The sequence below is a fragment of the Lissotriton vulgaris genome, chromosome 6, assembly GCF_964263255.1.
Source record: "Lissotriton vulgaris chromosome 6, aLisVul1.2, whole genome shotgun sequence".
NCBI lineage: Eukaryota > Metazoa > Chordata > Amphibia > Caudata > Salamandridae > Lissotriton > Lissotriton vulgaris.
This window is the reverse complement of record NC_141694.1, coordinates 477,431,448-477,459,303: the sequence shown is the minus strand read 5'-3', so window position 1 is coordinate 477,459,303 and position 27,856 is coordinate 477,431,448. Positions and strand designations below refer to the sequence as shown.

General features: G+C 46.8%; 1 protein-coding gene across 2 annotated transcripts in view; it reads left to right on the top strand.

The window, feature by feature from the left end:
* Positions 1-27,856, top strand: part of LMBRD1 (LMBR1 domain containing 1) — a 686,985-nt gene that overhangs the window by 352,173 nt on the left and 306,956 nt on the right. For both annotated transcript variants that reach the window (XM_086926465.1, XM_086926466.1), the window contains 2 exons: positions 8,355-8,507; positions 12,853-12,917. In XM_086926465.1, coding sequence (XP_086782591.1) covers positions 8,355-8,507; positions 12,853-12,917 — 218 coding nt within the window. The remainder of the gene's footprint in view (positions 1-8,354; positions 8,508-12,852; positions 12,918-27,856) is intronic.

Sequence of the window (27,856 nt, the reverse complement as noted above, 5' to 3'; positions counted from 1 at the left end):
AACGTCTGCCTCCATATATTGCATAGCGAACGGCACCCCAGGTGCCACCCATACCAGAACCCCTCTGGCATAAGAGGAGAAGGACGCATGAAACAACTGCCCACGCCATTTTTTCCCTAGCTTTTGTGCCCCGTCATCCACCAGGTGGGTCTCCTGCAAACAAGCTATAGACACCTTGTATCTTCGGAGGTAGGAGACGACCCTATATCGCTTGGTGCATGTGCCCAGCCCTCTTACGTTCCAACTCAGAAATTTATACGCCATGGGTGCCAAAAACTGTTACCCTGTCGTATCCTCCCCCGCACAGTGTGTACCCTCCGCAGTGCCCGACCTGTAATACAACTGATGTCCCAAACATTACCCCACAATTTCCCATTCAAACGATCCCCCCACTCACTAGGGCACTCAAAAAGATGTATATATCATTGGCACTCAGGTCATTACAGCTTGGGCACTTGGGGGAGGATGTGTTGTCGAACTTAGCAATTTTAGCAGGTGTAGAGTTTATTAACCGCATAAAAGTGATTTTTCTTTAGACTGGCTGGTTTAACATGTTTATATAAAAGTTTCAGAGAGGGTTCATAAAGGTCTGCTGTTATCAACTCAAGGGGGGACTGGTTCCAAACTGCATATTGCGGAGGAAGTTATATATCGTCAGCTTCCATAAGCTTCCCATACCAGATGGACACTTCCTTCTTTTTACGATGGGGAGTCTGCAGGATATACTCGATTTACAAGTCTCCACTTATGTCCCCCTTTTCCGCATTAAACCAGGATGTCAGCTGCAAGTATTTAAACTTGGAGAAGTCACTTGCAACCCTGGTCCTCAGTGCCTCCCATGGGTGAACCCGCTCCTCTGAAATAAGATCTGACCAAATAGTGATGCCCACCCTTTTTAATGGCACTGCCATTGTATCCTTTAGGCAGATTGGAGTACCAGGTGAATCTCATATAGAGACGAAGTCTGAATAATACCCAATCCCCCATCTGCGTCTCACCTTGAACCAAATATCCAGGGCAGCCCTAAGTATCTTCAAGCGCACTCGTTTGAAAAATCTTGGTGCCCCAAACTAATACAAAAAGCTCTCTTCCCCACAGCCGCTCTCTGCCCTGACCATTTCACCCATTCGTCTCCCCCAGGATGACTCCTCTGGCTTTACAAGTAGCATCTTAATGTTTTTAAACTGGAAAGCAAAGGAATACCACCTAAAAAAAAACGGGAGGGCCAAACCCCCCTGGGCAGCCTACGTCTCAGTTTTTTCCAGGACAATCTAGCTCCCTTGTTGGTCCAAATGAAACTTTAAATCCTGCTTCGCGCTGGACAAGCTGATGATAAGCCCAGAGCATTTTTAATCTCTTAACAGATTTTTGGCTCGTGAGGAGATTTTTCAGTTGGCTCGCCCCGACAAGAAGAGAGCGGGGGATGGTTTTGAATTTTTTGTTAGGCCAGATTTTTGTAAATATACAATGGAGAGTCGTTGGCAGTTATGCCAGCTAATGAGTCAGTTTCAGGCTAAAGGGGCGCAGGCATATCTAATGAATCTAGCTAAGCTGAAAATCATTTTTCAAGAACGTACTCGTCATTTTTCACTAGCAAGGGGCTTGCCAAGTGTAGTATGCGCTCTAGTCTATGAGCGTGTACGCGATGACGCGTCACGCCATAGACTGGAGCGCGAGGCGCGCGCATGCGCGGAAGAACGCGAGAGAGAGGCGCGAATGGGGAAAAGGCAGTTGGCGACCGGAGCTGGCACCAGATAGACGCTCGGTGCCCAATGTTCATATTACCTGGCTATATTTACCTAATAAAGAAGTCTACACATTTACAGTGGCTCTGTACATAGTGTGGGGGAAAGGAAGGACATTACAGTGGCGACGAGGCTGGGACAAAGAACACCATTGAGCCCAAGGGACAGGAGCAGGCACCCTTCAACAGCCCCACACCAGCCGGAAGGACAGAACAGCAACAGGATGAGCAGAGGGCGTGGCAGCAGCGCAACAGCACGATTATAAACGAGGATACAAGCCCAAACACTCAGGTCAGTGCTGCCCTAAGGAATAGAACTTACAGCCAGCATCCTTGCAGCCAACGGCACCACCCCCAAGCCAGAGGGAGGGGCGCAGACGGACAACCCTACGCAGGCTATAAGGGACAATACCCCAGGTAGTCCAAGAGGGCAAAGTGACACGGCAGGGAGTGCAGGAGCACCCGGTGTACTCGCCCAACACAGTGCCCAGGCAGTAGACCCCAGAGGCGAGGCTAAGATGGCGAGTCAAGCGTCGGCCCTGATGGCCCCCGTCCCATTCCTGCCCAGACCAGGGGAACCCCAGTTAAAATGGGAGGATTGGAAGGAATACTTTCAAAATTACATAGAGGCACTTGAGGATGAAAATGATGGAGCATACACCCCGGAAAGAAAAAAGAGACTGTTACTACACAACTTAGGCCCGGAAGGGGTGAGAGTATTCAAAAACCTGGGGCCTAAGGAAAGGGACGCGACTGAGACAGATGTCTTCAAAAATGCACTAGATGACTTGGACAGCCATTACCGTCCAGCAGTTTGTGTCTCCATAGACCGTTATAACTTTCAACAGAGGAAACAAGAGGCTGGCGAATCCATTGATGACTATGTGGCAGCGCTCCGACGTCTGGCCATCACGTGCCAGTACGGTACTCTACAGGATGAGTACATAAAAGACCAAATCGTCATGCACACCACCAGCAGGGCTGTCCAAGACAAATTATGGGCGCAGAACGAGACATCACTCAAGGAAGTCGTGGCGATGGTCAAAAAGGCGGAAATGTCGAAACGCGGTGCAGATGCAGCCAAACGGGAGGGCGCACCGAGGCAGATGATTAACAAGATCGATGAGGCTTCACAGTCCAGTAGACCCAAGGGGACGTATGGAGACCAGAGGAAGGATTCGAGATGGACTGGGAAACAGACGGTCCGCCCCAGCACAGACAATAAGTTCGCGTGTTACAGATGTGGCAGCACGGCGCATTCGGCCCAGGATAAACGCTGTCCCGCGTTCCGCGCCAGATGCGCGTTTTGTGGCCTGGTCGGCCATTTTGAAAAGGTATGCCGCAAGAGGGGGAAGAAGTCCACGGTCAAGTGCGTCGATTCAGCCACCGCGGACATCAGCGAGGAAGACGACCTGGAAGATGGCGATCTGGTGCTATGCATCGAGGACCAAGTGCTGGAGGTGGCTGGGAAGCGAAGAGATAAGCCTCGCACGGACATGCTGATAGGGGGAGTGAAGGTACACGTGGCTGTCGATTCAGGATCTCCCTGGACCATCGTACAAAGATCCATATGGGAAGAAGACTTCGCTCCGGTAGTGGGGCCAGACTTATGGCCGCCGGACATCAAACCCATCTCGTACACAGAGAACGCCATTCCACTGGTGGGGTGCTGAGACTTCACATTTGAATTCAGAGGAAGGTCGGCCACATGCACCCTGTACGTGGCGGAGAAGGGCCCATCAGTGCTGGGATGGAGAGACGCAGGGGATCTAGGAATCATACTCAACCCAGGCGGGAGAGAGCAGATACTGCTAACGGATGAGTGGCCCCTCACGAAAGAAGAAGACTGGAAATCTGCATACCCCAAGGTTTTTGATGGCACTGTCGGTAAACTGGATAAGTTCGTCCACAGAATGGTCCTCAAGGAGGGAGCAGTACCAGTGGTACACAAAGTCAGGAACATACCCATATCCACAAGCGGGGCAGTACAACAAGAACTTCTGAGGCTGGAGGAGCAAGGCATCATAGAGCCGGTGGACAGTGCGGAGTGGCTATCACCCTTGGTGGTGGTCAAGAAACCCAACGGAAAGGTTCGTCTCTGTGTTGACCTCCGCGAGCTCAACAAAAACCTCATAGTGGAGAGATTTCCTCTCCCCAGGATCGAGGAGATGCTGGCTAGGACAAAAGGTGTCACCCACTTCTCCACCATAGATCTCACGTCAGCGTACCATCAGATTGAGCTGCATCCTTTGAGTAGAAAGTACACCGCCTTCATTACGCCCTTTGGGTGCTACCAGTTCAGGAGGATGCCCTTTGGCCTGGCATCTGCAGCGGCCGTATTTCAGAAGCTGATGCATCGGCTGTTCAAGGACATCTCAGGGGTACAGTACTTTCAGGATGACATCCTGGTGATGGGCTCCTCCAAGGAAGATCACGACAGGAAGCTACATAGAGTCCTGGGAGTGCTGCAATGCAAAGGGTTAACTGCGGAATGGAGCAAATGTAAAATTGGAACTCACTCAGTGACATACTTGGGTCACGAAATCGGCACGCTTGGTATATCACCCAAGGAACAAAATGTGAAGGCCATCAGGAATGCCAAAGCTCCCAGCACCATGGAGGAAGTGCGGTCATTCCTTGGAATGGCCGAGTATTATAGCAAGTTCGTGAGACACTTCGCTACCAGAACATACAGAATGAGGCAACTCATCAGAGACAAGACGAAATTTGATTGGGACTCAGAAGCGCAATTGGAATTTGACACAATAAAGGACTGCATCAGCCAAGCTGTTCCTCTGCAAGGGTATGTCCCCATGGGCAAGACCATAGTGATGACAGATGCAAGCGATAAGGGCTTAGGGGCGGTCTTGGCACAGGAAAGGGAAGATGGATCCACTGAAACCATCAGCTTTGCTTCACGCGCGCTGTCCCCGACGGAACAAAGGTACAGCGTCATTGAAAAAGAGATGTTGGCGGTCACTTGGGCCATGGGCAAGTTCCGGCAGTTCGTGTGGGGCACAAGATTCAAGCTTCAAACCGATCACAAACCCCTGATCAAAGTCTTGACGTCCTCGGGCCATGAGACGGCGACCCCGAGAATAGCGAAAATGACTCTGAAGCTACTTGATTACACTTATGACGTGGAGTACCTACCAGGTACGCAAAACAGGGTTGCAGACTACCTCAGCAGGGCGGCGGCGATGGAGGATGCGCCGGAGGAAGCCCCGGACAGAGAAGAGATGGTGGCCAGCATGGAGGACCATGAGACGACGATAAGCTGTCAGGAATGGGCGGCAGCTTACGAGCAGGATGCCGAGAAGGTAGAGATAAAGAGACATCTAACGTCTGGCTGGCCTGACAAAAGGAAGCTCACTGAAGGGGTACGGAGATTCTATGAAATGAGAGAGGAGCTGTCCCTGAGTGATTCAGGGATTTTCATTTACAGAGGTGAAAGGGTCGTACCACCAGACTCACTAATACCCAGATTGTTAACACAACTGCATGAAGGACACCTGGGTATTGTAAAGACCAAAGCACGAGTCAAGCAAATGTATTGGTGGCCAGGCATGGATGTCCACATAGAAAGACAAGTGAGGGAGTGTGGGCAGTGCCAAGGAGCGGACAAAGTGCTACGACCACTCAGACCAGCCTTGGGAAAGTTTGACACACCACAAAGCCCCTGGGAGAACGTGGCCATCGACATACTAGGGCCCGTCCTGGACAGCAGAGGTGTGAACAAGTATTTATGTGTGGTGATAGACAAGTATTCCAAATGGCCTGAAGTGGACATACAAGAGTCCATGGACACGGACACGATACTGAAATTTCTGACATCTTTGTTCCTAAGAGAAGGCATACCCAAATGTATCCTCAGTGACAACGGACCGCAGTTTGTCTCGGACAAATGGATTAGGTTTATGAGGAGGAACGGGATTGAGTCAAAACACACGGCAGTCTATCACCCAGCATGCAATGGCCAAGTGGAGCGGTTCAACCGCGTGCTAATGGGCTCCATACAGGCAGCCATCACGCAGGGAAAGGACTGGGAGACCGAAGTGATGAGTATGCTGTGGGCCTACAGGATCACCCCCACGGTGGTGGGGTACAGTCCATTCCAAGTGCTAAGAGGACGACATCCGTTCACACGGGACAACATAGTGTGGAGAGAGAAGACCATCACCAGCAAATGGTCCCCCGCGGTGGTCCAGCACAACTTGGAGAAGGCCCAGAGGATTTATGCTGCACACTACGACAAACGTCGCAATGCGAAGGGAACAGAGCTGGAAGAAGGAGAATGGGTCAGGGTCAAACTCCCTACCATACAAAAGAAAGGTGAAAGCAAGTACAGCCAGCCCCTACAGGTCAAAGAAGTGCGAGGCAGGGCGGCTCTTCTCAGCGACGGCAAGGTGTGGTCACAAGACCGCATGGCCAGAGTCAACAAGATAGTAGTGTGGCCCAAGTCCGAGGAGGAAGAGATACAGGTGGACTCCCAAGAAGCTAGACCTCAAACGGGGCACAACGCTGGAGGCTTGTCGGATGGAAGTGGAGAGAACAGTGAAGCGGACAATCCCAGCACAGAGTCTACAGACAGAGACTATACACCGGCCGGTGTAGTACAGAGTGAAGATCAGAGAGATGGAGAGAGAGCACGAGGAGAGCGAGAGGTGGAAGAGAACATGCCGGTAAGACACACCCGTAGTGGCAGGGCAGTCACCGTGCCCTCTCGATATAGAGACTTTGAAATGAGTGGACACTAGCCATAGGCATGGCCGTCTCCGGGCGCCCCCCCGAGACACAGATTGGGGACTTTGAACACATTGAGAGTTGGGGAAATGTTGTTTGTTGTTTATATTAAAAAAGGGGAGATATGTAGTATGTGCTCTAGTCTATGAGCGTGTACGCGATGACGCGTCACGCCATAGACTGGAGCGCGAGGCGCGCGCATGCGCGGAAGAACGCGAGAGAGAGGCGCGAACGGGGAAAAGGCAGTTGGCGACCGGAGCTGGCACCAGATAGACGCTCGGCGCCCAATGTTCATATTACCTGGCTATATTTACCTAATAAAGAAGTCTACACATTTACAGTGGCTCTGTACATAGTGTGGGGGAAAGGAAGGACATTACACCAAGGAGTATTTGAATGCTATTTAGTGGTAGTAGGGTCAACAAGCTATGACATGTATAATTACATTTTTTTTTCTATTTTCCCTTTTGTGGAATGCTTGTTATTAGTATGTAGTAAATTATTCCTGTTTCCTTCCAATCTAAAGAATAATAATGTGAAATTTGATTTCCTACCATTTCGGTGGAGGGAAGGACTTCCCTCTTTTCCGACTGGAGGAACTTGCAAGCAAGGGCAGGGGATTACGGAGGCTTGACATCTGCAGGACCATAAGTCGTAAAGCCTTGTTAATGGTGAGAGTTGGGGCAGGAGAAGTAGAAGTGGGGGGTTCGGTGGGGTGAAGGGTCACTGAGGTGGGGGAACATATTCAATTTTTTAATGCATCTTGCAGTAAGTATGTGAAAATATGATAAAGTCTCTACAAAATTAAAAAAACATATTTCATTAATATTTAGAAGGGTTTCACCTTAGTGCATCACAATATATCTGCATTGGTGAGTATTTTTTTTAAGTGATACTTTAAAAAATTGTACGTAGAAACATTAATTCCTTCCCCTACCCCAACTACAATACTAATATTGAAGTAAGAGGCTAGTACGTTTTGACGTGGAACCTTCTGGTTGGCCTGGGTTGTTGTACATTGACAACATTATAGTTTATTAAATCATACACAAGCGGAGGGTTTGTACAGCGCATTTCCTGAACTCATGTATTTCAAGGTGGCCTTTTAGGTGATGGAGAGGAAAATGACAAAGGGAAAGAAAATAATTGCCTAGTCTCTCACAATTAGGTTAAGTGGTGAAGCCAGGATTGAACCTAAGTGTTCTAGTTTCACGTTGTGCAATCCTGTTTCGTTCCAATTCAGTAATGAAGTTACTTCCTATTTAAACTTGACTCTCCCAAGGTAGCAATAGCAACAAGGGTAGACTTACCCCACGGTGAAGGAGAGAGAAAGCTATTCAGATACAGAATAACACATTATTGACAAATCTATGACTCTTCTAGAGAATAGGCGCTTTATTTAGAGGGCATTATGGAATGAAAACGTCAAAATAACTCTATAACCTAATGACTTCACCATGTACATGATTTGGTTCTCCTACCTCCACCTTACCCACCTCACCACCCTCGCAAAGCCCCACTGCTACCCTGCTGGCATCAATGCGGCCCTCTGGCACACAAAAAACAAAACTATGTGGCACCTGGGAAATGTTTGGGTGTATCCACGGTATAGACTATCAAGAAATGTTAAGATTTATAGAAGACGGAAAAGACACCACAATTTGGAATCCGAACTAATGATCTTTTGTAGAGCGTACTTTTATGGGCTTTGATGTTTGCAATAAGAATGCAAAGCATGTGGTTTGCTATGTATTGTCGAGCACTCTTCCTCTTGCCCAAATATTTTTTGTCTAGTCTTGTTAACAAAAATCTTTTTTTTTTTTTAAATGCACATAAACTTACATTTGTTCTGCTTTCATTACAACAGTGCAAAGATGGTCGTCCGCTGCCATCAAAGGAACGGCGTTCTCTTCAGCATTTGGAAGAAAAGCTCAGAACGCTTCGAAGAAGAGAAAGGCACCTAGCGGATTTCCAGCAAAGTTGTTGGACATCATTATGCAGTGTTATGAGACCCCTGAAAGTGAGTCTCGTGCTAGTTATCATGCTGCTTTTTTCGCTCCCTCTCCCTTTATATTTCACTGCACATCAAAAGAGATTAATGTTGCAAAACATTTGTGGAAAAGACGTACCAACTAAAATCTTGCTGTTACGCAGACATTCCCCTAAAAGTCTGTTGATGATAAAGAAAAATAGGTCTAGATAATTTCCTTTTGGTTAAGAACCACCCGAGATTTGTGTGAAACTCTCACCACTGCTTTTACATATTACTTGCTGTGTATTTGTTCTAATAGTGTTTAGATTTTCCACACTACTCAATTGGCATATTAATTGCTCATCTAGGTTTTATGCATCAGCGCCTGTTAGACCACTGGGCAAAAAATTCTTGAGAGAGCTAGGTGAAAAAATTGTGTAAAAAGTCTGCCTCAAAATTGATCAGTGATCAAAAGCTATTATTGTTAGAAATTCCAGAAAGTAAGGGCTTGTTGTTTGAAAAATTGTCAGTATTGAAACACAAGGCAGCAGAAAGTAGACTGCGTTCAGTGTTGCCATAGTAACATTAAAGCAGTTTTATATGTGAAGTACTGTGGATAAAATGTCGCCTCCCACTTGTCTTCCGTTTTCTCTATTTACAGCACTGCTTTGGCCTACATGTGAAATGTATATAAATATATTTTATGTCTTACCTTATCAAGACTAGGTAACATTTGCCTTCAACAAAACCTGCCCATTCAGTCACTGTTGTTTCCTTCCTGCACACACAGGAAATGATGTAATGTATACATTTCAAGTATATCAGGGAGGGGGAGCCAAGTGGTCGGTTGATCGTGAGCAAGGTATTTGTAATACCGAAACGCGTAGATCGAAACATCTGCCTTAGTTTGTGGAATGTAATGGAAAAATAAAAAAAACTGCAAAACTGACCTGTGGAGTGCGACCCAATTTGTTCCTTCCTGGAGGAATAGTGGTAAATGGATTAGCAGCGTGGTTCAGCTGCAGGGCGCCGCACCCGTTCTGAGCGCTGCACGAGCGGCAAATGGAACCAACAATGGAGAATATATATATATATATATATATATATATATATATATATATATATATATCTTGCAGTTACCAGTAGGTAGTTCTAGTTAGGACCTATTTTCCATAGGAAATCCGCAACATTCTATCTGGAATAACTTTGGCGCCGGTTGACGAATCTTCGTGAAATGTTCAAAACTAATGGCCAGGTCCTCTCCGCTCCTATCCTGAGAGTCTCTGGGTGATACGTGAAGCGGGGGGCGAGAAAAAAGGGGGGTCCCAAAACGTGTTTTCCCCTTTCAATTTTCCATAGGAACGTTTAGCCGCAGCTACAGCCCGAACTGCTGAACAGAATTACACCAAATTTGGCAAAGAGTTAGTCCTTAGTTCAGACTCGTGCCTTTTGCTTAAATGGTGTAAATCTGTTCAGTAGTTTGTTAGATATTAAAGGAAAAAAGTACATATATATCTGGGCAGAGCCTAACAACACATCTCATCATGAGATCTGATTGGCTGTCAGCACTTCATCCAAGAAGTGTTGGCAGCCATCTTGGGACCAATATACATGATCGCACCTCATTAAAAAGCATTGCAGTTAATAGAAGGTTTTAAGACTTTAGTTACATTATAAATCATTTGTTGATGGTACCATACTCATTTTAGGAATTGTGGTGTGTTCTAAAGTGATTTTACCATGTGAAAAAGCCTTCTACTGGGATATCATTAATCATGTTTGAGAGAAAACTATTTTCTCATGTTTGTCCCATAGAGTTTTGGAAGGTGCTCCAGAAGCTAAAATAAGATCATATTTTCTGTAAATTCACATTATCTTTCTCAGTCATGTGATAATGAAGTCTGACATTCTCAGTAAAACATGTACCTCCAACAAGGGCAGAGACTGTCAGTTGATTCCTTTGTGTTCTACTGCAGCTTTCCAGAGTGTTCTAAAGAACAACTAGAGAGCTAACAGCCTTACTAATGACAAACGTATGGCACACCTGAAGGATTGGAATAAACTGGTAGCACTTGGTCCCTACCAGGCTTTTCTCCTACCAGTGGGCTAGTCTGCACCTGTTCTGTTTGTTCCTGCTCAATCGTTTTCTCTCAGCAGCTTGGGCTAGAGTATGGTAATGCATTCTTCCTGCTGTCCCCAGGCACATGGTTTAGGGGGAGGCATGCAGCAACACTCCAGGTCAAAATGGCATTTCAGATGCCTGGGGATCTCCTTTCTTCCACAGCGGCTTCTGGTTTTGGCCCAGAAGGTCCCTATGCAGAATGATTTCCTCCACGGTGGTTCCCCCCATTTCTAAGAGAATTAGAATTGCAGCAGCACTTTTCGGTTCACAGTCCTCCTGCTGAAGCATTTGCCCTCGGGTAATAATTAAAACTTAGGATTGAGGAGCGCTACTCTGTGGTACCTGGTGTGATTTTCCTACAGAGCACCTGCCCTCATCATGGGGATTTCAAGAGAGTCACTAGATGTGGTAATATTTTTCTTGGTCCAATGGTCTACATGATGCTCTAGGCAGCTCCCCGCGTATTGGAGAAACAAATGTAGTTATCTCTTACCACAGTGAGATGATGGACGTAGCGCTGAAACTTTTCAGACATTCACCCCCAGTCACAGTTTTGGGTAGAATCCATCATCAGACCTGGGTCCCTTGCTCACTTTGCCACTGGATTCAAGCTAGTCTGGCTGATGAGGGGTGTTACCCCTAAACCGGTTCCAGGATGCTTGTGTCCGGTTAAGGGAAGACCTGGCTTGGCTGTTCGAGCTGGACTGTTACCATGAGGAACAGGGTCAAGACTGATTTGCATATGGCTGGGTCTGAACTGGGGTTGCCAAGTGAGCTGTAGAACGAAGATGGATTCAACCCAGATCTGTGACTGGGGGTGAGTGTCTGAAAAGTTTCAGTGCTCCGCCCAACATCTCCTTGTGTTTGGTATGGTCTAGTCACCAGGAGTATCAGTTTCAGATTGTTACGGATTTCATTTTTGTCTGCCTTCTGTTGAGGGGAGCCTCAGTGATCTGCACTTCTACCCCACAACCCTTAGTAGTTTCTTGGACTGGGGTCTCTCAGTAGCAGTATCCCATGGCACAGAAGACAGTTTACACTACCAGCTTGTGCTTTACCACATTATCCTACCCAGTTGGATGGCACATGTTTCTCTGGCAGCAGTCTTGGGTTCCACACCCAGTGGCCCACTCAGGTGTAACCTACAAGGAATGCTCTCTTTCAGGATCCTCAGCAAGTCCATCCTCTTCTGTCTTGCAAATACAGTGTAGAGGCCAGAGTCAATGGCCTCGGAAACAGGTATCAGTAGAGCCCCAGAATGTATTCATCTGTAGTCTTCTCCAGGCGAGATCCCTCCGCAAGGTGGGTCCTTTTTTCTTCTTCTGTATCCACCTCCTCGTTTCCAGTCTCTGTCCTTGTGTAGGTATTTAAGTATGGCGGTCGAGAGTTATAATAAGTGGGCATCTCTGCCAATCCAAAGATATTCCAAATAAAGTCTTGAACCCTGGTAGGATTTTGCTAGGATCAGCTCCAGTCTAACCCAACCTCTGAACAGCTTGTTTTCAAGATGGCAGAATCAAGATTTAATCTGCAAGAGCTCTTCCTGCGGCGTACCTCAGTCCCTAACTGATACTGCAAAACTGCTTTCATTCCTCCAGGACTTCAGTGGGAACCTCTGGTGTGTATGGAGCTGAAGTTTTCCCCTGGGAGAGGAGCATGCCCTCGCTTGTGTCTAATGTCAGTTAACCACTACTTGCATGTCAGTGGAGGCATTTCGAGCCAGACCCTTCTCAGGATATTATTGAAAAACCCAAAGTTCATGAAGGAGATCAAATATGACTAAATGAATATTTATTTGTGTCTAGGAACATTCTAAACGCAGGTAAAGTTATGTTAATCTTTCCTCTATATTGAGCCTATCGAAATTGTATATTTTACACAGTATTCACCCAGAGTGTAAACAGAGTGAATTACTACAGGTTTACTGTCAGAATAAAGGATATTTTATTTTGGATGTCTGCTCAGTGAATGAGACTCATATAGAGAGGCTCACCCCACAGGTCCAAATAATAGAGGAATACAATTCATATATTCTGTTGGAATATGCAATATCACTCCAGTTATTTGCAATAATGCAAACCCTCATCTAAACAAATGAAGCACTGATGAACTGAATTCTAAAATATATTGATTGAACTTTACAGCAACTGAGGTCTCTTATCAGTGTTGATTTGTGTGTATGTGCGCAAGTTAGATCAGAGCATTTGTACAGTTAGGACAATGAACCTTCAGTGTTGCATCCCTCACGATCACATCCTTTTTTTATTTCAGATTATTTGGGGCATATTTTTTATCCTTGTGGCACTACTGTTCATAGTTTCTCTCTTCCTGTCAAAGTAAGTACAATGTGTTATGAATTTATAAAGCATTGCCACAAACTATGTTTTAACACTTTTTCTTTGTGAAAAAACAGTACTGTGATATCAGACTGAATATTATTTGAATATTGTTCTGAGAAGATATTCATCTTTTGTCATTTTCTGCAATTTAGTAATCATAATCATACATTCTGTGCTATAGCCTGGTAACAAAATACATTTCACTGTATGTTCTTTCATAGAATGGTATACCAATATGTGTTGAACTGTCCAATAATCTTGTCTGCTATTGTCCTACATTAACTGAACCATTTATATGTGTTCTTATGGCATGATTTCAAACTTGATTCATTGTAAACATACTTTAAAACCATAGCCGTATTTTAATAATCCTATTGAATATATGTGTTTTGTGATCTTAAACAGCTGAATCTGCAAGGAATTAGAGTGATAGTAGAGTCTGTTTGACACCTTCTGGTGTTCTTCCAGTCAACATGTAGTGACCAAACTGAATATTGAAGCATTTCCTGTTATTAAAGTGAATAGTTGTTGCTCTAAATGGTTCCATATTGTGTTAATTATCTTGTTAGGAAAATGTCCTTCTTATTGTTTAACCACATGGCTGCTGGGCGTTTCCCCCCCCCTGTGCTGGAAAATGCCATTTTAGTGGCACCATGACGAGCTCAGCTCGTCATCAGCACACGACACCCGTGGGTGATGACGAGCTGAGCTCGTCATCAGCATCGAAAGGGTTAATCTAATTGAAGTAGGTATATAGTTTCTTCACTCACCTTCTCTTTTTAGGACAAATCATATTAAGTTGTTTTTGTTGCCTTTACGTTCCCTTATGTTTGTCAATTGCAAAATGTTTTTTAATTAGGCCAGCGGAAGATCTGATTGGTAGGAGACAGACTATGTATTTGAAGTGTAGGGATAGTCTTTGCCTCCTGCTCTAGTCATTCAGAAAGTTGCTACCCCTAACAGGATGAGAGTGGCCGATTGAGGAAGCCTCTTCTTCTTTTGCCTTTGTTTTACTTCTCCTTGACAGAAAGCTCCGACCCCTCTTTCCTGCTGAAACTAGAGAACAAATATTTTGGCTTGATCAGTATGGGAGAAACACACAAAAGTCAAGAACTACCTGCCACAGGTCCCAGAGCTGGACATGTGGTTTACAAAACCTCTGTCTGTAAACTTGTAAAGTATTTCTAATTTTAGCCATAAAAATGGAGACCGAGGAAGACATCAGAGCTGCACGGTTGGGATCGCTGACTGCAAACTCCCCATTGCCAGGTTCAGGAGCATAAACCTGCAACCTCTGCACCTTACTAGCATAAGATGCCTTGTGTGATGGAGCCCACTGATTGTTGGGGAAGGATACCATGTATATAAGAAAGGCTACTTAGAATAAGAGAGCATCAAGACCTGTACTTGCAGATTTTGACTTTGACTGTAGCCAGACTAAGAAGCGCAATGATGCCTTGGTGCAAAAAAACTTGTAATCAAGTTTGGAGGTTTGATCTCATATGGGGAAAGCACATGTGATAGTTATGCACTACAAGGAAATGGCAACTGCATTTTGGCAATTGCAACCTCTACAAGATAGCCACTACAGCCCAGGATGTGCTCTTTTACTCCAGTATTGGAACTTTCATAGATTCCCATAGCTTGTATCATTCCCTGTAAGCTGAATGGGAGCTTCAGTAAATAAAAAAATACCATAGCAGTAGGTACAAAAGAGAAAGAAAGGCCTAGGCCTCATCTCATTTTGTAGCATATCCACCTCTTTTTGTAAAAGAGACCAAAATAATGTAACAACCAATCAGATTAGACTCACCCCATAGAACCTCAGATTTTCTAATGCACGTTATGCTAAGGGAGTCTCCACTGAGCTCTGCTCAGATTTCTCTTCAACTTCTGTATTTCATCTGTTTCTCTACAGTTTTCTCTTCAGGATGTCAGACAAGGAGAAGAAGGCTTTATTTAAAGCTTGTGCCACCTGTTCAAAAAAGAGGCCTTATGTGGAGGACAAGCATAAAGACTGTATTTATTGCTTGTATCCTGACCAAAAGGCAGCTGACTGAAAGATCTGTCGGACGGACCTTCTCTTCAAAAACCCTGAGAGACCGCGAGGGACGTTTACTCACCTGGTTACCAAAGCTAAAGTCACGAAAGGAGTCAATATCCAGTGACCGTGATGATGCCTCCTCTGCAACATCTTCGAGGAGATCCCAAAAAGGGTAGGTCTTCTCCTTCAACTTCGGGTGACCAGCCACTGTCAAGGCCTTACAAAAGACCTCTGATAGGTCTGACAGGTGCAGTCCCATATAACCTCCTCACTGAGGTGTAAAGGAGAGGGAAGGACTGGTTTCTGAGGTACTTTATATTCAGAAGGCGAGCCATGGGCTGTCTATTTTGCCTCCACCATCTGAGGAGACAAAGCTGTTTAAAAAAACAGCTTCAGTACCTCCTGTGGGAAAATCTGACAAGAAAATCCGTCCGCCGACGACGACAACATCAGGTACATCAATATCAAATATTCACCTGATGTTAATTTTAGCTCCGACGACGAAAGCTTTGTCGACGACGACTTCAACATCGCAACACTACAAGAGGTACCAGTTACAATGTCATCAACGATGATGGCTACCTCGACGTCGACGAGGATGACGTCGACGATGGTGTCGATGGCGATAATGAAGAAGACGACGACAATGTCTAAATCTACAATGATACTGACGACGAGCTCGTCGATCATTTCATCGTCGTCAACGGTCCAATCTTCATCGACGATTACAACAGAAATGACATCTCCTCGGCGAGTGACACCACTACCTCTGGCACTCCTTTTGGAAGAGGAATTTTCAGATGGAGATGCATACAGTCCATCCCAATTTTGTGTAAAATACCAGGACTTGGACTCTGAGAACTATTATATGGACCAGCAGCAGTACGGCCACAAACTAGATCTCAAGAACAGTTGCAGCAAAGCGTGATAGCCATGCCGTCTTCACTTATTTATGATTTACAAGTCATGTTGTTGGATTATAAGAGGAGATTTCCAACACAATCCTCCGACCAACAGTCATTGCAGGTGCCTCCAACACCACCTCCAACCTATTCTTCTGACACAGTAGATCCTCAACCTCCTGAAGCTCCGGACACGGAACCAACAGAACATCACCAGAATGTCGTCACAGTGCAAAATGACTCATCAGATGACCAGAGCATAGAACAAGTCCCAAATCCAGATCGGGAATGGGATGTCTACGTTATTCTGGATCCCACTTCACCTCCACCGGATCCTGTGGATTCTCCTCCAACGGACATTGGAGGCTTCCACAATTTAATGGAAAGGGCTTCCAAACGATTTGATCTTCCCATACCATCTGTACAATCGGAATGTTTTCTTTATGATTTTAAAGAGCCTTACAGAAAGTCTGTCCGTTCTTTCCCGATTGTGGAACATGTATGGAGTGAGGGGATAAAGGTAATGCAGTCACCAGCTACCGTCATCCCTGTTCTTCCTCAACTTGAGAAGAAATACAAGGCTCAGAGGATGGTCCCGCTTGCATGGTTGGCCAACCAAAGCCGGACTCTGTCATTTCTCAAGCGGCCCAAAGGAAGTCAAAAAATCAGTTGGCGCCCTTGCCACATAAGGAGGGCAGGCGACTAGATAATGTGGGAAAGAGGTTCTCCTCTATGTCCAGCCTCCTTGTCAGGGCTGCTAACGCCTTAGCAATTTTGGGAAGATATGATCACCAAATGTGGTGCGACTTACCTCAGTATTTTGACCAACTACCAGATGGATCTAAGGCGGATGCAAGGTTGATCCTGAAGGAAGGAGAGCGTTCTTCAGAGATCATCGATTCCACAATGGACATTGCTACCACTGCTTTCAGTGCGTTGGCGGGTGCGGCTGTCCTTAGTCGACAAGGTTGGCTTCGGGCCACCTGGTTTCACCTGGAAGTTCAAAATAAAATCCTAGATCTGCCATTTAATTGGGAAAAGCTTTTTGGAAAGCATGTGGACAATGCGCTGCAGGATATAAAGAAGGACACCGAAACGTCAAGGTCCCTTGGGACTTTGCAATACCGCAAAGTACCTTTCCATGGAGCAAGAGGGAGAGGTTTTTCTTCGTGCAGAGATGGATACCAACAGCAGCGCTATTCCTCCTATTCGCAGCAATCGCAGTCTTACAAACCCCGTATTCTCAGCGCCAGGGCCAATCGTCGACTTTCTATCGCAAATCTTCAAGAGGACGACAAGGGCGTCAGGGGAGGGATTCCTCTAAGCGCCAATAGCGGCTTCCTGGCTCGATCTACTTTTCCTTCACCCCCTGTAACACCAGTGGGAGGCAGGATATCACAATGCCTCCACAGCTGGGAGATCATAACATCGGATTGCTGGGTCCTCAATATCATCCGGTTCGGCCACATGCTGGAGTTTCAACACCTTCCACCCTCCAGAGCCCCTCGCGCCACCGAATCCAAACATCTACACCTTCTACAACTCGAAGCTCAACAACTGCTTCTCAAAGGAGCGATGGAACCGGTACCTCTATCCCAACGAGGCAAAGGATTCTATTCCCGGTTTTTCCTAGTTCGCAAGACAGTGGAAAAATGGCGCCCAATCTTAGACCTGAGGGAACTCAACACCTATCTCCTAAAACTCTTGTTTCGGATGGTATCCCTTCAGGACATTTTGCGGCTTCTCAATCCAGGCGATTACATAGCAACTCTGGATCTCGAGGACGCATACTTGGATGTTCCTATCCACCCGGCTCACAGGGAATTTCTACGCTTTACCTAGACGATTGGTTGGTAAAAGCACCATATTCTCAGGCAACTACAAGAGCAGTCAAAAGTTGTATTCAGCTTTTCAAACATCTGGGACTTCAGCTCAATGAGGACAAGTCAGTCCTCCGTCCTTCCAGGTCGGCTACATTTCTGGGGGCCATTCTGGATACAACTTGTTGCAAGGCTTTTCCAACAGAAGAAAGACAGAAAAGGCTGATTTCTTCCGCCCGTCAATTACAAACAAGACGGTCTCGGTCTGTTCACCTATACAAATCTCTCCTAGGATCAATCTCATCTTGCATTCCCTTAATTCCGCATTGCAGGCTTCGTATCGCCCGCTAAAGGAGCAACTGGACATGCAATGGCCCCAAGCGGAAGGCTCGTTCAATGACAAGATAATCATCACTCCTTATGAAAGAGGAAGTCAGCTGGTGGATGATCAAAGACAATATCTCAAAGGGTCACAGTTACTCCAGCTCCTGTGATACTTACCACGGACGCCTCTCTAGAAGGCTGGGGGGCGGTCTTTCAAGACCTTCAAGTGAGCGACCACTGGAGGCCCGAACAACACACTCTCCAAATCAACCTTCTGGAGCTCAAGGCGATTCGTCTGGCTTTGGAGGCTTTCCTTCCGAGAATATGGAATTCCACCATCCTGGTTCGTACAGACAACACGACGGCCATGCACTATGTGAACAAGCAAGGTGGAACGAGGTCTCAGCTACTTTCCAAAGAGGCCCAGGAGATTTGGGAGTGGGTGATCACCAAATCACTCTTTCGGCGGAACATCTTCCAGGTACCCTCAACACGACAGCAGATGCATTGAGTCTGCCTGTCACGAGTGGGAAATGGACCAGGGCACTCTCGAGAAAGTTTTCAATCGTTGGGGTACTCCGTCCATAGACATGTTCACCACCCCAGAAAACAGGAAATGACGCTTTTACGCAAGCAGGGAACACCATCAAGGGTCGTTGGGGAATGCGCTTTCGATGGCCTGCCTGGTCAGGCGCATTTGTTTATGCCTTTCCTCCAATTCCCCTAATTCCAAGACTACTCAGGAAACTCAAAACAGAACCCTGCACAATGATTCTAATAGCACCAGCGTGGCCCCGCCAGTTTTGGTTCACAGAGCTTCTCCTGCTCTCCCAAGATCATCTGATTCATCTGCGGCCCATTCCTTCTCTATTGACGATGTCCCAAGGCCAAGTGGTACATCCGGATCTGAGCTCATTTATGTTGACAGCGTGGCTCCTGAACACCAAGAGTTTCAAAATTTAGATATCCATCAAGAATGTAAAGAGTTGCTAGCTCAGTTAGTTTCTGCTTGTGGTGCCGCCGAGAAAACATTTATTCTTTCTCTTCTGCTCCTCATCAGATCTTGCCTTACATTTTGTCTCTGGCCAAGTCAGGTCTCCCCCATTCTTCTATCAAAGTGCACCCGGCAGCTATCTCTAGATTCAGACGGACGGCTTCTGATCCCTCGCTCTGGTCGGCAAGAATTGTCAAACATTTTTTGAAAGGATCTTTAGGGTTTTCCGTCCAGTTAGACCTCCGCCTCCCATGTGGCAACTCAATTTGGTTCTTGCTCAACTCTTGAGACCTCCTTTTAAGCCCATTCATAGAGCGGGTCTTAAGTTTCTGTCATGGAAAGTGGCCCTCCTTCTCGCTTTAACGTCAGTCAGGAGGGTTGGGGAACTTCAAGCTCTCACTATTAAGGATCCGTTTTTACAGTTTAAGAAGGACAGTCTTATTCTGAGGACAAATCCGAAATTCATTCCAAAGGTCCCTTCAGAATGTCATTTGAATGAGACGGTCATTCTAAAATCTTTTTTCCCTCGACCTACAACTCCAGCGGAGAGGTCTCTTCATTCCTTGGATGTCAAAAGATGTTTAAAATTCTATCTTCAGCGTACCAAGGATTTCACGAAATCTACTCAACTCTTTGTCGCTTTTAGTGCACCTCGCAAAGGTTTTCCCCTTTCAAAGCAATTAGTTTCACGTTGGATTGCCAGCGCGATCCACTACTGCCACCAAGCGGCTGGTAAGCCACTAGAAGGGCGGGTCCGGGCATACTCCACAAGATCAGTTTTATTGTCTGCTGCTCTTTTCGCTGGAGTGCCTATCAAGGACATTTGCAGGGCAGCTACATGGAGCAGTGCCCATACTTTCACGAAGCATTGCTGCTTGGACTCTTCCACACGGAGTGAGGCGGCAGTGGGACGGGCAGTCCTGAGGAACCTCTTCCAGTGAACGGTGACCTTTCCCTTCTAACCCTCCTTCCTGTTATTGCACATTTTTTATCAAATAATGTTTACTGACTATTGTTTGAATGTCTGGTTATTACTTATGAGAATATGGATACAAGCTTATTCCAGTATTTATTTCACAAAATGTGCTTTGTTGCTAACTGCTAGCTACTCTGATACAAGCTGTGGGAATCTATGAAAGTTCCAATACTGGAGTAAGAAAACAAGTTACTTACCTGTAACTTTGGTCTCCAGTATTGGTAACTTTCATAGATTGCCATGCGCCCACCCTCCTCCCCTGGGACAGCTCAGCCTTCAGCATATTTGGTTACTGTTACACAACGGCTACGAAAATCTGAGGCTCTGAGGCTCTCTCAGGAAGGTTCAATGGGGTAAGGCTAATCTGATTGGTTGTTACATTATTTTCGTCTCTTTTACAAAAAGAGGTTGATTATGCTACAAAATGAGATGAGGCCTAGGCCTTTCTTTCTCTTTTGTACCTACTGCTATGTTATTTTTCATTCACCGAGTATCCCATTTCGACGACGGGGAATGATACAAGCTATGGGAATCTATGAAAGTTACCAATACTGGAGTAAGAAAACAAGTTACTTACCTGTAACTTTGGTTCTCCAGTATTGGTAACTTTCATAGATTGCCATGCGCCCACCCTCCTCCCCTGGGACAGCTCAGCCTTCAGCATATTTGGTTACTGTTACACAATGGCTACGAAAATCTGAGGCTCTGACGCTCTCTCAGGAAGGTTCAATGGGGTAAGGCTAATCTGATTGGTTGTTGCATTATTTTCGTCTCTTTTACAAAAAGAGGTTGATTATGCTACATAATGAGATGAGGCCTAGGCCTTTCTTTCTCTTTTGTACCTACTGCTATGTTATTTTTCATTCACTGAGTATCCCATTTCGACGACGGGGAATGATACAAGATATGGGAATCTATGAAAGTTACCAATACTGGAGAGCCAAAGTTTTAGGTAAGTAACTTGTTTTCTTATTTGGCTGGCAGCTTTGAGCCTGTGGAAGTTCAAGTTCAAGTTCAGGAATTTGTATAGCGCACTACTCACCCAGGGGGTCTCAAGGCGCTTGAGGGAGGGTGTGTGTGTTACTTATCGAATAGCCAGGTTTTTAGCTGCTTTCTGAAGGAGAGGTGGTTTAGTATAAGGCGGAGGTGAGTGGGAGAGAATTCCAGGTTTTGGCCGCTAAGTAGGAGAAGGATCTTCCTCCCATGGTGGATCTATTGATGCGCGGAATTGCGGCGAGGGCTTGATTGGAGGATCGTAGTTGGCGGGTGGGTGTGTAGAAGGACAGTCGTGTGTTGAGGCATTCGGGTCCTAGGTCGTAGAGGGCCTTGTGTGCGTGGGTGAGGAGACGGAACGTTATGCTCTTGTTGACGGGGAGCCAGTGGAGGTCTTTCAGGTGACCGGAAATGTGAGCTTGACGGGGGATGTCCAATATGAGTCTGGCTGAGGCGTTTTGGATGCGTTGGAGTTTTTTCTGTAGTTTGGCTGTGGTTCCGGCGTAGAGGGTATTTCCATAATCCAGTCGGCTAGTGACCAGTGCGTGGGTGACTGTCTTTCTGGTTTCGGTGGGGATCCAACTGAAGATTTTTTTGAGCATGCGAAGGATGTTGAAGCATGAAGATGAGACGGCGTTGACTTGTCTGGTCATCGAGATGGAGGAGTCTAGGATGAAGCCCTGGTTACGTGCGTGATCTGCAGGTATGGGTGCTGTACCCAGGGCCGGTGGCCACCATGAGTCGTCCCAGGCAGAGGGGGATGATCCTAAGATGAGGACTTCCGTTTTGTCCGAGTTTAGTTTTAAACGGCTGTTCTTCATCCATTCGGCTACTTTTTTCATTCCTTCGTGTAGATTGGTTTTGGCGGTGTTTGGGTCTTTGGTGAGGGAGAGGATCAGCTGGGTGTCGTCTGCGTAGGAAATTATGTTGAGGTTGTGTTGTCGCGCGATGCATGCGAGGGGACTCATGTAAACGTTGAAAAGGGTGGGACTGAGTGATGATCCTTGTGGTACATCGCAGATGACTTCGGTGGCCTCTGATTTGAATGGGGGAAGGCGGACTCTCTGGGTTCTCCCGGAGAGCAACGAGATGATCCAGTCCAAAGCTTTTCCTTGTATTCCAACGTTGCTGAGGCGTTGTATGAGGGTGCTATGACAGACTGTGTCGAAGGCGGCGGAGAGGTCAAGTAGGATGAGGGCAACTGTTTCTCCGTTGTCCAGTAGCGTTCGGATGTCGTCTGTAGCTGCGATGAGGGCGGTTTCGGTGCTGTGTTTGGCTCGGAAGCCGGACTCTGAGGGGTCGAGGGAATTGTTGGATTCAAGGAAGGCGGCGAGCTGACTATTGACGGCTTTCTCAATGACTTTGACAGGGAATGGGAGGAGTGAGATGGGGCGGTAGTTCTTAAGTTCAGAGGGGTCTGCTGTGGGTTTCTTCAGAAGGGCGCTGAGTTCGGCATGTTTCCAGCTTTCTGGGAAGGTAGCGGAGTTGAAGGAACAGTTGATGACATCGCGGAGATGGGGTGCGATGATGGAGTCTGCTTTGTTGAAAATGTGGTGGGGACATGCGTCGGTTGGCGATCCTGAGTGGATGGAGTTCATCAGGCGGATGGTGTCTTCAGTGGTGATTGGGTTCCAGGCGGAAGGTTGTGAGAAGGCTGTTTTGGTTCAGAGGTGGGTGGAGTGGATTGTTCTTCGGACTGGTTTTCAAAGCGGTTATGTATGTCGGCGATTTTGTTGTGGAAGAAGGAGGATAAAGAGTCGCAAAGGTCTTGGGAGGGAGTGATGTCGTTGGTGCCGGCGGTGGGGTTGGTAAATTCTTTGACGATGTTGAATAGTTCCTTGCTGTTGTGGGCGTTGTTGTAGTGTCGATCCTTGAATGCTGATTTCTTGGTGGATCGGATCAATTGGTGGTGTTTGCGGGTGGCGTCCTTGAAGGTGGTCAGGTTGTCAGTGGTTAAGTTTTTTTCTCCAGGTTTTCTCGAGAGTACGACATAACTTATTGGATTTCTTAAGGTCATCGTTGAACCAGGGTTTTTTTTTTGCTACTTTGTTTGATTTGGTGGTTTTTCAAAGGTGCTAATTCGTCAGCGCTGTGGGTGATCCATTGTGTGAGTTTGGTGGCAGCTTGGTTTGGGTCCGATGATATGGCAGGAGGGTTTTGGTTAAGCGATGTGAAGAGTTGTTCGGTGGTGATTTTGTTCCAGTTTCTTCGAGGAATAGGTTGTGGGTCGAGGTCTTTTTGTAGCTGAAGTGAACGCAGCTGTGGTCTGTCCAATGGAGAGCTGTGGTGTGATTGAAGGAGATGTGTTTGCTGGAAGTGAAGAGAGGGTCGAGCGTGTGTCCGGCAAGGTGGGTGGGGGTGTCAACAAGTTGTTTGAGTCCGAGATTGTCCAGGTTGTCCAGAAGGGTGGTGGTGTTGCTGTTGTTTTTCTTTTCCAGGTGGAAGTTGAGGTCTCCCAGTAGAATGTAGTTCTCTGAGGAGAGGGCATGTGGGCTGATGAAGTCAGTGATGTCTTCGTTGAATTGTGTGCGGGTTCCAGGTGGTCTGTAGATAAGGGTGCCTCTAAGTGTGGTCCTGGGGTCAGTGTGGATCTGGAAGTGAAGGTGTTCTGCGGTAGCGAGGTTATCGTCGGAGCTGGTCGTGATTCGGATGGTGTTCTTATGGACGATGGCGATGCCTCCTCCTGTTTTGTTGGTGCGGTCTTTTCGGATGATCTTGTAAGCGTCCGGGATGGCTATGGCGATGTCGGGCGCTGAAGAGGCGTTCATCCAGGTTTCTGTAAGGAAGGCGACGTCCGGCGATGCAGTGTCGAGTAGGTCCCAGAGTTCAGTGGCGTGTCTGTGGACCGATTGGGTGTTCAGCAGGATGCACTTCAGGTGGTTAGAGTTGGAGCTGTGTTTGGAGTTAGTGGATTTGGAGTGGGTCCTAATGCAGGCGAACTTGCAGGAGTGGCAGGCGAAGGGTCCATGGGTGTGTCCTGGGGCAGCTTCGCAGCATTGTGGTGTGCGTCCAGGGTTAAGGGCAAAGAGGGTAGTGGCGTCATACGTTATGCGGGTGGAGTAGGTTTTGCGAGGACCAGGGGGTCTGGCGCTGGGCGCGGTCCAGGCGCGGACGGGCGTAGACGGGCTTACCTTTGGCGCACCTTCGGCGCGCATGGGGCGCGTTCGCTGCACGCGTTCGCTGCATGAATGAATCTGTCATAAGTGGAGAGTGGAGGGGGGGAGGGGCGGGGGAGGATCAGCTGAGAGGCGGGAGCGGGGTGTAGAGGATGGGCTCCGAGGCACAACAACAACAACAAAATGGCAGCAAAAGTGAAACTAGAAACAGGATGGGGCACAAAGACAAATTAATGAGCTTAAACAATCAGTGATGAAAGCGCTACAAATATCGATGCACAAAACGAGCAATGCTACTTACAGTCAAAGCTACACAGCGAGCGCTACAACTGGGACTGCGCAAATGAATAAAACAGTGCTTAAGTCAGGTAAAGCGCTATAATTGTTTCAAATACTCGACAATGCTTATCGCAGTACAGCGCTATGACATACAGCAGCTAGCAGTTATGAAATGCTCAGAGCAAAGCAAAGAGTGCAGCCCAACGATACCACAGGAGAGCAGGGAGCGTGGGGAGCGACCGCTACTGAGAGCGTCAGGACGGTCACTGCGCTTCTGAGGACAGGGGCAAGGCTATGCACTCAGTGGGAGGGAGGATCAGCTGGGAGGCGGGAGCGGGGTGTAGAGGACGGGCTCCGAGGCACAACAACAACAAAATGGCAGCAAAAGTGAAACTAGAAACAGAATGGGGCACAAAGACAAATTAATGAGCTTAAACAATCTGTGATGAAAACGCTACAAATATCGATGCACAAAATGAGCAATGCTAATTACAGTCAAAGCTACACAGCGAGCGCTACAACTGGGACTGCGCAAATGAATAAAACAGTGCTTAAGTCAGGTAAAGCGCTATAATTATTTCAAATACTCGACAATGCTTATCGCAGTACAGCGCTATGACATACAGCAGCTAGCAGTTATGAAATGCTCAGAGCAAAGCAAAGAGTGCAGCCCAACGATACCACAGGAGAGCAGGGAGCGTGGGGAGCGACCGCTACTGAGAGCGTCAGGACGGTCACAGCGCTTCTGAGGACGGGGGCAAGGCTATGCAGTCAGTGGGAGGGAGGATCAGCTGGGAGGCGGGAGCGGGGTGTAGAGGACGGGCTCCGAGGCACAACAACAACAAAATGGCAGCAAAAGTGAAACTAGAAACAGGATGGGGCACAAAGACAAATTAATGAGCTTAAACAATCTGTGATGAAAGCGCTACAAATATCGATGCACAAAACGAGCAATGCTAATTACAGTCAAAGCTACACAGCGAGCGCTACAACTGGGACTGCGCAAATGAATAAAACAGTGCTTAAGTCAGGTAAAACGCTATAATTATTTCAAATACTCGACAATGCTTATCGCAGTACAGCGCTATGACATACAGCAGCTAGCAGTTATGAAATGCTCAGAGCAAAGCAAAGAGTGCAGCCCAACGATACCACAGGAGAGCTGGGAGCGTGGGGAGCGACCGCTACTGAGAGCGTCAGGACAACTAGTGAAGGCGATTCCTCCACAACCCCCCAACTGGCAAGTGCAAGGATGACTTCTGTTACCATAGCCCACATCGCATCTCATCTTCTGCATTGGACAAGCACATCTGTGTACAATTAAGCCGCCAGAGGACAGTGTCAGGAAACAGCCTGTCTGGGACTGCATTAGGCTTTTCCGCTCCACAGAGAGTGTGACCAGACTTACTCATCAACCACTGTGTCATCATGACCACAGCCCACAACATACTGTGGGAGCTTCCAACATTATAAATATTTAAAGACACAGTTGTAACCCAGGTTGCTGGAGAACACAATTAATCTTGGCACTGGCAAGCATGTATTACAAGTCTGATTTCTTTGTGTGTATCCAATGCCTTATGAGAAAAGCAAAGGGAAATTATACCCTTCTAGACCCTGCAGCACCTGATTGTGGTCTCACAATTTTGCTTTGGTGGTACCTGTGAGAATATGGTACCACCTGTTTTTAGGTCTCGCGCCTAGCGTTGCACTGCGTAGCAGTGCTTCGCACAGCGCAAGGCATTTTGTAAACAAAAAACGGGGTTTCAGCAGTCACTTTGGACCGTGAAACGCTTGTGTGTGTGCTTTTTTGTATAGTGTTACCCCATTGGCCTTTGCGTGCTTCTTATTGTAAAAGACTGCAGGCAATTGGCCCAAAGCACGCGCATAGCTCTTCCCATGGCCCATTGGTGTCTATTAAGCGCACCAAGGGCGTAATCGACACCAATAGGCTGTGGGAGGAGCTATGATTGTGTCCACACAGGCGTGACGTGCGCGCCACTTGTTTCTAATTTTATTTAGCGACAGCGCTGCTTTACTTTTACGCCTGCGTGCCAATGCTTGTTTTTTATGAACCGTGTTCAGTTTCTCATATCTGCCTGGCAAATTCTCCACCATTTAAAGAGGCTTGCTCTTTCCAACCCATTGGCCGTACAGTTTATCCTACTAGTTTCTGAAATCCAAGCCATCCAATCGGAGGAGGAGACGAGGCCTGGGCACGTTGAAGGCGTCTCCTTTCTACCAGTTGCATTTACAGTAGTTTTGGAGGCGGGGTCCAGTGAATGCCAGTAGCCAGTGACAAGCGGGCGCGAGAAAATTCAAGCACACTGCATCATAGTCTTTCCTTCCGCTGTTTTGAGTTTTCGTCGTTGCTGCACGCGACGAAAGGGGATCCGTTGCTGTGAAAGTTGTGGAGGTGGCTCGACAAGGTGAGGAAGGGGTTGCGAGCCGATTTTCTAGGGTCGCTTTCCGTTCGTTGCCTTTCCGCTACACTCTTTCTTAAAGGGGTTCAGCTGAGGTGATCAAACGGAAGCCTCCTCTAGTGGCGTTCAACGCGACTAAGCAAAGTTGGTTTATTTAAGCATTGCGTAGGTTCTAGAGGTGCTGTTTGCTTTTGAGCAGTCTCTGTGCAGGATTTCCCTTTGTGTTTACTATTTCCCCATCCCACTGTTGCCTGCATGATTGATGCATACGCTCCAAAACATAATTGCATCACATTGTTAGCTAAGACTACTGTGTTTTTGTAAGATCCTATTTTACGTTTTTGACAATCAGCATCAAGTTTGATTCATTCGGATGGTTAGATGGGGATAACATATAGATGCTGCACATGCACGTGTTGATGCAAGACACGAAGTGTATGCATGTTATTTATTTCTCGTGATACAACACTGGCTAAAAACGAGCATGTTTACTGTGTGAATACGCCGATGATGATGCCTTGAAACCGTACGTACTGTGTAGGCTGGATGTGTTAGGGTGAAGTTTTGCATTGCATCGACCTCGTCTGGTCAAGTTACAAAGTCATTGGCAGACGTTTGCATCATCAAAAGTCTGCCCGTTGGTAATGGAATGTGGACGTCACTTATGTTACAGAAGATTTCAGATATTACTGGACGTGCTGACAAGAACCAGTGACGTGGTTATACAACGTGCCATACCCCATATGTCACCAACCTTTGTTACCAGAAGGCACTTGATTATGATCTGTTTGTAGTATGACTTCATAACATTACAGCAAACATTATCAACCAGATCTCACTTATACATTAAATTCCTGTCATTCCCCTCTTCCTTAATTCCAATATGTGAACATTACAGTTGCAAAACCCCGCTAAATGCTACTACCTCCTTTCTTTTTATCTTCCATTCCAGCCTTTTCCTTTCATTCCCCAGACTCCCTCACACTCCTGCAATCCCCCCATGCGAACTCCCCCATTTTGCTCCAAAGTCCTAAACTTACTCTTTCCCTTCCTTGAGCCTTCCCT